This window comes from Phytophthora infestans, genomic scaffold (assembly GCF_000142945.1).
Source record: "Phytophthora infestans T30-4 supercont1.33 genomic scaffold, whole genome shotgun sequence".
NCBI lineage: Eukaryota > Oomycota > Peronosporomycetes > Peronosporales > Peronosporaceae > Phytophthora > Phytophthora infestans.
In genome coordinates this window covers 711,638-723,016 of record NW_003303726.1, presented here as the reverse complement: position 1 = coordinate 723,016, position 11,379 = coordinate 711,638, and the positions used below count along the sequence as shown (strand labels likewise).

Here is an 11,379-nt window from a genome sequence, read left to right as displayed (position 1 = left end):
AGACAGAGCTTAGAAGAGACACGTCTCAATAAAAAAATAAGCATCCTCGTCGGTTGCGACGTAGCTTAGTAAAAGGAAGAACATGGTCTTGGACGATAGGTCTTTGTGTTATCGTCACAGATACCTGCTCCGCAAGTTAATGCTTAATACGTTGTGGAGTCAAGTCGCATGCGCCTTCAAAGCGTGGCGAGCATTCTGCAGCTATTCGTCGAGGGTCCTTGACCGATTGCTTGCTGTGAATCAGCGGCAACGTCAGAGGTGTGCGCTGTTGCGATGGACGCGCATTGTTCGCTATCAGCAGCTTGGCGAGCAAGCTGAAGCTACCGTGATCGTCCGTCATAGCCGTCAAGCAGCGACGGTATGCTCATAACTGATTTGATGCTCTTAATTCATGGTTTTAACACTTCACTATTAATCCAGAAACTAGCGCGAATGGCTGTCAAACACGATACAATGCTCTTGATTTCGGCTTGGGTAGAATGGCGCTCATGGCTTCGCAAGCGACGATGTGCTCTCTTTCAGTACAGTGCTCACTTTCAGAGTCGCAGGCGTTTTCAACAATGGAATGTGTTTGTCCATCACTCAAAAGCTCAGCAACAAGACCGCAAACAAGAAGTGCCTACATGAAGTGGCTCTCGTTGAAGTTGAAACTTGAAAATGCTGCATTTCGATTGGTAGGTATTTTTTTACCTCGAGGAGATCCTCATTTATGCTCGCAAAGATATATCGATTATTCTCTTCAATATCTTTGCGAGCATAAATGAGGATCTCCTCGCATAAAATAAATGTCTTCAAGATGATCTTGCTGTGCAAATTTCGCTCGAAAGAAACCAAAGAGAGCTAAAAAACTCGGACGCTGTGGATTTCGTCATGGATAGACGGGTACAGAGCGTTTACTTAGTAAACATAGCTACCAAGGAAGTCGACTGTAGAGTATGGAGCTTATGAGACTTGTTGGTGGCTGTTATTTACTAGACGTTTAAAACTGAGAAAGAAAGGTTACTTCCTTGTAGTTGAAGTCTCCTCTGTGGTAGACATCGAGTAATGATAATAGGCTCGCGACACAAGTATAAATAGCCTGTCCTTGTTGGGACAATGAGCATGTACAAATAACATCTCAGTCTGCGTGCGTAAGTGCCAAACTCTTGCTGGCAATAAATCACTGCGGAGTATTGCTGATTTTCTTTCGTGTCTGACAGGCTATCACACGCTGCAATATATTATCCGGAGCGTCACAGCAGCTAGTAGATATAAGCGTATGTGGGCCAGGCGCATACAAGGAGCTCCTCTCGCCTTCTAGCAGTAGCGACTCGCTAAACCTGCTCATATCCCATTTGACCTCCAACCAACCAAGGACCTCTACTCAAGCTTCGTACCCACTACTATAGAGCCCATGCTACGGAAGACTCTCACGATGTTGGCCTGCACCCAGGTCTTCATCTCTCCTGCTGTCACGGCACTGAGTATCCCTTTGGCGAACGACATGGAACGCGCTGCAACGGTGAACGCCACCTCGTATGAGATCTCCAATGTGCCTCGACAATTCCTCGTTGGAGACACGTACTACCCGTTGAACCCGGGTCCGGAAAGGAAGATTCCGTCACTATACTACACGATGTTGACCTCTCAAGTGGCAGCTATATCTGCATTGGAAAACCCCAATGCTTTGAAGGTACTGGCGACGCTACAAGAGTTAGGACCTTACAAGTCATTCGAGAGCTTCAAGGCCGGATATGACGCTGTCCAAAGTGCTGGACTGATCGACACGCCTCAAGCCTTCGACAATAGCGACGAAAACTTCGGTGCTATGCGTCTTGGCATTCGAGGCTACAAGATTAAGCTCGTGAACGGATGCGAGTGGTCGGATCCGCTCGACAGTCTCTCGGACTCGTTGGTGCTGGAACAGTGCAACGATCCTACTGTCGACACTGCCATTTCGAACCACAAGGTCTTCGTACAAGACTTCTCATCTATGGGACAGTATACGGACTCCAATAAGACCGAGTCGAAGTACGCACCCAATGTCGTGGGGTTCTTCTGTAACAACGACGCCAAGGGTTTACTACTGCCTTTGGCTATCAAGATTGTGGATACGGGACTCACGTACACGAAAGAGGACTCTGCGGGAGAGTGGCAGCTCGCCAAGATGGCGCTAGATGCGACGGAGCTCAACTTCCAGCAGGTGTTCCCCTTGGTGCATACACATTCGTTGTCCATCCCGATCCGAGTCGAGATGATGCGTAGTATGGCGACGGAACACCCGATTTACGCACTACTAAACTACCACTTCTTCGGTGATATAGCACTGGAGTATTTAGGCGGAAAGGTTCTCCTCTCTGTTGACACGCCATACGACCAGTCAATGGCGTTCGGTGCCAGTGGATCCATGCGCTACATCTACGATGAGTTCTCGAACACGTCAATGAAAAATGATTTCCCCGCTGAAATTGCACGGAATGGACTTGAGTATCTACCGAATCACCGCTACGTTAAGTATGGTGCGACGTACTATTCCGTCATTAAGACCTTTGTCACGTCTTACGTGAAAGCGTACTACGACTCGGAAGAAGCGATCCAGAACGATTCAGAGTTACAGACATGGGCAGCTCGTGCGTCAGTTGTGAGGGGAGTCAACGACTTCCCGTCGGCCTTCTCGGGCTACGATGATCTCGTTAAACTCGTGACGTATCTGATATTCCAAAATGAAATCAAGCACCATTTCATGAACGGACGAGTGACGTGGCACAGTCAAGCGGCACCGTTCAGTGCAACAGCGCTCTACAACACACCGCTGCCCACGGAAAAGGGTGTGGACGTCGACGTATTCGACTACGTGATTCCGTCGGACGTCTTCCCGTTGTTGTCCTACATGGCGATGCGGTTCTACCGTCCGATCCCAGCTGCCAAGTCAGTGTTGAGTGCATACACCATGTCGCCGTTCTCCGATGAGACCGTCCTGCAGGATGCCATTGCCCAATTTCAACAGAGCATGGCAGCCATGGAAATTACTGTCGACTCGATTGAGGCTGAAGAAAAGTATCCGGTCATGTTCGTGAAGCCATCGCTGTTGCCTTGGTTCTCGTACGTTTAGAAAGACAATCTGCTAATGCTTGCTCTCATCATTCTGCCACTTTTAAAAAAATCACGCATGGTTTTCTAAACTAACCGTCTTTTAAGCATTAAAGTAAATTTTAACCTTAAAAGACGGTTAATTTTGAAGACAATGCGTGTGTGTGCTTTTTACTTAAAACTACTTTCTTTTACCAGTTTCGTATATTTTTAAGAGCAAGGCCAAGTAAATAAATGATGCCATTTATGGAAGTCGAACCTGTTATAATGGCGTGATAGATGATCAAAAATTGCGATGTTTTTATCTCCTGGTAGGATTCAGCATGGACCTTAATACTCTCTGTCTTAGCGTAATTGTGATACGATTTGGCACCCTTGATGATACATGTATTTCAAACACTTTCAAAGCAAGGATGTTAATGAAATTATCAAAGATTTATTTTTAATGTTTTGCATAATTATCGCTCTTAGAAACTCAAATGAAACCTCTGACAATATTATATGAATTTTGAAAATATTTGCTACACTGTTTCTATCTGCTTAGAAATGATACGAAATTAGCAAGAGAAAGAAGATAACCGTACATGGAAGAAAGAGGAAATTAACCAGTACGTGTTTGTATTTTCTACACAAGCAGATTATCTTTAGATGTACGAGAACCAAGGCAACATCGATGGCTTAACGAACATATCCGGGTACTTCTCCTCAGCCTCAATCAAGTCGACAATAATTTCCATGGCTGCCATGCTCTGTTGAAATTGGGCAATAGCATCCTGCAGAACGGTCTCGTCGGAGAACGGCGATGTGGTGTATGCACTCAACACTGACTTGGCAGCTGGAATCGGACGGTAGAACCGCACCGCCATGTAGGACAACAACGGGAAGACGTCTGATGGAACCACGTAGTCGAATACGTCGACGTCCACACCCTTTTCAGTGGGCAGCGAGGTGTTGTAGAGCGCTGGTGCACTGAACGGTGCCGCTTGTATGTGCCACGACACTCGTCCATTCATGAAATGGTGTTTGATTTCACTCTGGAATACCAGATTAGTCACGAGCTTAACGAGATCATCGTAGCCCGAGAAGGCCGAAGGGAAGTCGTTGACTCCCCTCACAACCGACGCACGAGCTGCCCATGTCTGTAACTCTGAATCGCTCTGGATCGCTTCCTCCGAGTCGTAGTACGCTTTCACGTAGGACGTGACAAAGGTCTTAATGATGGAATAGTACGTCGCACCATACTTAACGTAGCGGTGATTCGGTAGATACTCGAGTCCATTCTTTGCGATTTCAGCGGGGAAATCATTTTTCATTGACGTGTTCGAGAACTCATCGTAGATGTAGCGCATGGATCCACTGGCACCCAACGCCATTGACTGGTCGTACGGTGAGTCAACTGAGAAGAGGATCACTCCGCCTAGATACTCCAGTGCCATATCACCGAAGAAGTGGTAGTCCAGTAGTGCGTAAATCGGGTGTTCCGTCGCCATACTACGCATCATCTCGACTTGGATCGGGATGGACACCATGTGTGTATGCACCAGGTGAAACATCTGCTGAAAGTTGAGCTCCGTCGCATCTAGCGCCATCTTGGCGAGCTGCCACTCTCCCGCAGAGTCCTCTTTCGTGTACGTGAGTCCCGTATCCACAATCTTGATAGCCAAAGGCAGTAGTAGACCCTTGGCGTCGTTGTTACAGAAGAACCCCACGACATTGGGTGCGTACTTCGATTCGGTCTTATTGGAGTCCGTATACTGTCCCATAGATGAGAAGTCTTGCACGAAGACCTTGTGGTTCGAAATGGCAGCGTCGACAGTGGGATCATTGCACTGTTCCAGCACCAACGAGTCTGAGAGACTGTCGAGCAAATCCGACCACTCGCATCCATTCACGAGCTTAATCTTGTAGCCTCGAATGCCAAGACGCATAGCACCGAAGTTTTCGTCGCTATTGTCGAAGGCTTGAGGCGTGTCGATCAGTCCGGCACTCTGGAGAACGTCATAGCCGGCCTTGAAGCTCTCTAGTGACTTGTAGGGTCCTAACCCTTGCAGCGTCGCCTGGATTGTCGTAGCGTTGGGGTTTTCCAGTGCAGATAAAGTTGCCACTTGAGACATCAACGTCGTGTAGTACAGCGACGGAATCGACATGGCAGGACCCGGGTTCAACGGGTAGTACGTGTCTCCAACGAGGAACTGTCGAGCCACATTGGAGATCTCGTACGAGGTGGCGTTCACCGCTACAGCGCGTTCCGTGTCGTTCATAAAAGGGATACTCAGTGCCACGACAGCAGGAGAAGTGGAGACCAGAGTGCAGCCCAAAATCGTGACAGTCTTCCGTAGCATGGACTCTATTGTAGTGGATACGTACAGATCCTTGGTTGGCTGGAGGTCAAATGGACAATGAGCAGGTTTAGCGAGTCGCTACAACAAGAGAGAAAGGACCTCCGGCCCAGACGCTTGAATCTACTTGTTGCCGTGTCGCCTCGGGTGAATTGAAGCTTTGTCATGTCCCCGTAGCGCATCCGACATGTGACCGCGGGTCAGACACGAGTCTTCGTGTGAAGTGTCACTGTGTAGTCAACGTTTTGGACCCGTGTTTATTGTACCGGTCTGTTAATGATGAAATCCACAGCGCCCGAGTGCTTCGAGTACCATTTGGTCTCTTTCGAACGAGCTTCGCACCGCAAGATCATCTTGTAGACACAAGCACATTCTATTATGCGAGGAGATCCTCGTTTTGATCGCAAAGATAGACTTAAGCTACGCGTTAAGTTAAAAAAAAGAGCTACACGTGGCACGCACCACTCTTTTCGCCTGATGACCAAGTCTTGGTCCAAGATGACCCGAGAATAATCGACACATTGTGGTAATCATGCGTCTCCTCGTTGGTGTTATAGAAATGAGATGCCATTCGTGCCGAAAGTGGTCGATACGGTTAAATGACAGTGACGAGGGCATGTTATAATATTAAGGGACCTTCTTCTTGACGGGCTAAGCTATTCACTGCTCGTTGTTTTCTACTGATCACTACTATCCTGAAAAAAAAAATAGCTTTAATATCTACTTGTTGAGTCCATTTATTTTTGGCGCTCCAATCATTGTGTTGTTGCACGCGATTATCCATCAAACTTTGATTCAAAGTGCACACCATAACGTATCATCTGATCTCGGATCATCATGCTGTCTACCTCCACACTGGGCGCGACGTCTTTCGCGTTGTGTGCAGTGCTGGCAGTGGGAATAAAAACGTTTTTATTAAAAACGTGTATTTACGCCAGTTTAGACGTCTTTTCATTTTCGAACGTCTTTATTGTCTCTATCAATGTTCGTTTAAGGGTACAGTGTACCTAATTTGCGGCAGCTCACCAGAAACCAAGCGTAGCTCAACATTCCAAATAGTGGACCCTCTAATGGACGCAGGATCTTCACGTCCTCTCTAAAATGAAGACGTGAAAGATTTTCGAAACTGAGCGAGCTCACCAGTTCTCAATCTTCCAAGGTCCGAATACCCATTCCTGATACTGGCCAAGTCTCCTGGTACGAAGTTGACGAAGACGACTAGCGTGTATACTCTGGGTTCTCATTATGTTGTTGTTGTTTTATAAGCGCAGTCGTGATGGGTCGGCCAGGGTGTCCTGCTCGAAAGCATTTCGTGCAGTGGGGTAGCAAAAAGGTGAACTCGGCCCACTATCCCTTCAGATGCAAACGATGTCTAGCGAAGCATTATTTACGCGAGGCAGCACGCCAGCTCGAAAACCCCCACACTGATCCAGGCCCTGGATCCCCTTGGTCACCACCTATCACAGGACGGCAGACTAATTTCGACAATCATCTACGTATTGTTCACAAAATTAGCGATCCTGCAAGCGTGCCCGCCCCACCTACACCAACGCCAAATGGCCCTTTCGAAGTATCCCCACCGCGTACCCCACCTCCCCGTCGTTTGCAGCATCCCGCCGCTCCGTCTACTGAAAATCTGTCAGAAAGTGGCGTGAGTGGAGTGTACAAGCGGAATTACACTCCAGCCCAGCGACGCCAGTTTGAGCGTTTTTTATTGGAGTTTCAGGTGGATAATGCGTTACCCGACTCGTTTGTTGAGCGCCCAGCAACCAAACGACTGTTATTTTTTTTAAACCCTGCGTGTTTGGCGTATATCCCGTCGCGCCGTGTAATGGGAGGACGAATAATGAACGATTACGCAAGTGAATACGTGGCTACGAAGAGCTCTGAGCTTCGCAAACGCCAGCAGGACACTGGTGGGCGTTTGAATCTGCTAAGTGACGTTTGGCAAAACATCTCGAGAACTCATCTTCTCGGAGTTCATCTCACGCTTTTTGGACTCGTTCTTGTCGAAGGGCTACACGAAGTAGGCTCTGAGCATCACGCCATAGCTCTCGCACGCCAAATGGAGACGCTGATCGAAGCTTTACTGAAAAAAGGCTGGAGAATTGGAGCAATAATTACCGATAACGCCGGGCAATGTGAGCGTGCTCGCAGAATTTTAGCTGTTCGCTGGCCCTCTATTCACTTTGGTAAGTGTTTCGCTCATGATATCAATAATTTGGTGAAAGCCATCCTACGGCGAACCGGATTTCGATCTGTTGCTGACCAAGCGTGTGCTGCTGTATACGCAATGAACCGATCATCGTCGAAGTGGCTTAAGCGAGTAAACGCTGTTATGATGGAGTTGTATGAGCTGGTCAAGCCACTGGCGTTTCTTTCTCTCTGCTATACAAGGTGGAACTCGATGCAAGCATGTTTTGCGTCTCTGCTTCGTGTTAAGACTGGTTTAAGGCAATTTGCAGCGAGGTTTCAATTTACCAACGATCTACCAAAAGATGTACTCGTTTTTCTTGATGAAGTGTTCTGGTCCACTTTGGCCGATGCAGAGCGAACGATTCGGCCACTATGCAATGCGTCCTACATCTTGCAGCGCGACGAGAATACACTGGTCGACGTAGTGATGTGCTTTCGTGATATTTTTGACAGCTTCGTTGCTGGACCTCACGCTAAAGAGCTGATCCCGCTCGTGGAAGAGCGCTGGGCCGATTGCGAGCAGCCTTTAACTCTTTTGGCGGTGTTCTTACATCCGGGATACCTCGAAGTGGCAAGAGCGCTTCCTAACAAAGGTGTTTCCTCGATTGACTCGATTTCAAATTTTGGAGTGTTTTACTTCAAGCGGTTTTTCCCTGGACGTGAGTATGGAATGCTTCGTTACCATATTGTTCGGTGGTGTGAGAGCACGTTGTACATCGGCACTGAGCACTTTCGCTTCGATGAGTTCCCGTCAGTTGCCGAGTACTGGAAGTATGCTAAAGGTAAGTCGGCGGGTCCCAATTTACCAGACCTCGCTCTCGCAGTTCTGTCAATTGCCGCCAACACAGCTACACGTGAGCGATATTTTAGCGCTCTCGGTCGTATCCACACACCAGCACGAAATTGTTTGAAAGCGGACAAGACCAACAAGGCGGCTATGGCTAGTCAAGCAGTAAAGGAACGTGATCGCTTGGATAACCAAGACCGAGGACTCAGTGGAAGTGTGAACGCGGACGATGGCGACGTTGTTGATGAAGATAGCGAAGGCAACAAATACGCAGGTCGCATAATTAAGTCTGTGGAGCGCCAGTTTCGACGCGATTGCTGGGTCTCACACCACTCGTCAAACTCAACAACAACAGGTAGAACACCGAACCGTCTACCAGCTTCGTTAAACTCATTTACAAGCCCGAACCATCTCTCCCAAGCTGCCTTCCGCCCCCCAGACACACCCGGATTCCCACTCGCTTCACCAAACCGGTCGAATGTCACGCCAAGCCGTCCACATTCCACCGTTACACGTCCTTCTGTCACATCATCTCGTCGATATTCGCGTCGCTCGATAGAACATCCCTCACACGGCACGTCAATTCGTTTTCGCTCATTGGAGTTTACAAACATGGATTCGAACGACGAGGGCTTATTTGTCCGGGACGATAACGTTGACACGGCTGATTCCGAACAAGCCGGTGCACCGGTTGAAGAGTCTTCTGAGTCATCCAATACAATAGCCCAGGATATTCTGTCTCACTGGTGCGAGAGTTTTGATCACATCTCCGATTCACCGATGCATTCTTCCACTGAGACGGATGCCTCCATGCTTGAAAACGATGAAGAGAGCAATCAAGAAGACTACGACGAACGGCAGCTCCGTCTTCGTCCAATTCCTGAATACAATGACACTAGGTTTCCTCAAGAGCCAAGAAAACTCCCTGGACTTCGCGGCCGAAAAACGACTCTTGTTGATCTGTTTTACCTTCCAAGTACGCTGTAGTCGAGATCCCGTCGAATGAGGAGATAAGTGTTTGACAAACCATTTATTCTGTTCCGTATTGAATTCCTTGTTGAGTTGAATTGTTTAAGATATTCTTGCAACTTGTCCTCTCTGCCAAATATTCATTTCATTCTCTTACAAGATGATGCAGCGAAAGTGCCCAATAAACTGCGATGCAGATGAGCTGAATGACATTTGCTCTACGTATCCCCTCTACAACTAGTGCATTTCTCCGTAAGAGCGACGAGAAGATTGTGTTGGGTGCGCTGTCGCTACTCGAATGCAGCACCCGCATCTTCCGCTTCAATCCCTTACGAAACTCAAATTCCGTTGCTAATTCGTTTTTCTGTCCAGAGCGAGGTTTTGCCCTGCTTTTGCGTACTCACTGCGTTGTAATTGGTAGCACTGGGCGCCGTGGATCAATGCGAGAAGGCTGGCTTGCTGGACACTTCGAGCGGGACTGAGGCGGTTCCTCGTTCGAGAGCAGAAACGGATTGGCCAGATGCAGTGCAAGATCTTGAGACTGGGCAAGTCGCTGTACCTGGAAGGCGACGACCGACACGGCGACTCGACTGGTGTGGGAGATTTGTCTTTTCTGTGGGTTTCCTGGCCGACGTGCTCGAGTGGATCTCTCTGTGGTATATTCGATCATCGGGTATGGGAGCGTTCGCTGGAAGTGTCGCGTCGGCTGCTGCGATTGACGCTACGACGTTCAATTGGGTGCTCAAGCTCTTTCTGGACGTCGGTGCGCCAGACCGAGTACTGCTCAGCTACTACGAACAGCTTTATCGTGAGCAACCGGAACGCCTTTACCGGGAAGGCTGGACGCTGCACTTGCTACAGTCGATGCTGACCATTATTACTATCTGGAAGAAACACGCCATCTCTCCTCGTACAGGGAAGGACCAAAACGCAGAGTTCGCGGCTGGCGGCCGGGGTAGCGATGAAGCAGGGGTGGACCTGGACGCCGTAGAAGCCAAAGTGGCACCAAGCATGGCGCTAGACGTGGATGCAGCGAGCGTAGCACCCAGCGTAGCAGCCGCAGGGATAGCGCACTGCGCTGCGCAGGTCCCTTGGTGTCAGTAGTGATTTACGTCAGCTGGCGGCTCGAAGGCAACAGCTTTCTCCCTATCACCCTATTAGTGGACCCATGAAAAGCTTCATAGCTCATTGAAATCAAGTCATTCTTTCTTTCGGTAATTACGTCCCGGTGTCTGTAAAAAGTGGGTTTAGACGTTCGTTGAAAAGGGTAAAACCACACGGACGTTTAAAACGTCTTTGAATAGACGTCACTACCAGCACTGTTGTGTGTTTTTGACGTGCTACAGTAATGCTCAAAGTCGTAAAAAGTGTCTAACAATCGTATTGCAGCACTTTCAAGTTTCATCGACAAAATCATGCAGCACTTCTTGGATGAGCCGTTCGCGGTCTTGTTGCTGGACTTTTAAGTGATTGGAAACGCTTGCGATTCTGAAAGAGTGGAACAGCGCACATCGTCGCTTGCGATGCCATGAACTCCACTACCCAAACCGAAATCAAAAGCTTTTATCGTTGCTACCGCCATACTTATAGTTTCTGGTTGAATGTTATAGTGAAGTGCTACTGATGCTAATTAAAGTACTACATGTATATCCTGGATAGTAGTCACTGATTTAGGACGAGGCTCAAGTACTACTCAAGAAGAATTTAGTCATTGCTGCATAAGAAGTTACTACTACTATTTTAAAGTAGGAGCCTACTATTAATACCGCTCGAATGTAGTATTCTACTTTACCGGTAGAAACTGCTACACTGTACAATGTACTAAAAAAGGATTCAGCAGCATCCGCAATCTGTACTGTACAATGTACAAAGGCAGCATCCACGTACGTCGAGTACGCGCAAATCCACCGCTCACAGCAAATTTAATACAAGTATCGTTTCGTGCACAAAAATATCATTTTAAAAATCGAAGGAAGCATTTCCGACAATATTTAAAAATACTTCTTTCGATTTAGGAAT

General features: G+C 48.0%; 3 protein-coding genes across 3 annotated transcripts; 2 read left to right on the top strand and 1 right to left on the bottom strand.

Moving 5' to 3' along the window:
* Positions 1 to 1,615: 1,615 nt before the first annotated feature.
* Positions 1,616 to 3,091, top strand: PITG_14862 (uncharacterized protein; the record flags this gene model as incomplete). Its single annotated transcript, XM_002899008.1, has 2 exons — positions 1,616 to 2,550; positions 2,767 to 3,091. The coding sequence occupies 2 exons, from the start codon at positions 1,616 to 1,618 to the stop codon at positions 3,089 to 3,091; spliced, it is 1,260 nt and encodes a 419-aa protein (XP_002899054.1).
* A 622-nt stretch (positions 3,092 to 3,713) lies between these two features.
* On the bottom strand, positions 3,714 to 5,330 carry PITG_14861 (uncharacterized protein; the record flags this gene model as incomplete). The annotated part of the gene is made up of 1 exon (XM_002899007.1): positions 3,714 to 5,330. One exon carries the CDS (start codon positions 5,328 to 5,330, stop codon positions 3,714 to 3,716), a length of 1,617 nt encoding a protein of 538 aa, XP_002899053.1.
* A 4,550-nt stretch (positions 5,331 to 9,880) lies between these two features.
* PITG_14860 (uncharacterized protein) lies at positions 9,881 to 10,319 on the top strand (the record flags this gene model as incomplete). The annotated part of the gene is made up of 3 exons (XM_002899006.1): positions 9,881 to 9,955; positions 10,003 to 10,220; positions 10,277 to 10,319. The coding sequence occupies 3 exons, from the start codon at positions 9,881 to 9,883 to the stop codon at positions 10,317 to 10,319; spliced, it is 336 nt and encodes a 111-aa protein (XP_002899052.1).
* Between the last annotated feature and the right edge of the window lie 1,060 nt (positions 10,320 to 11,379).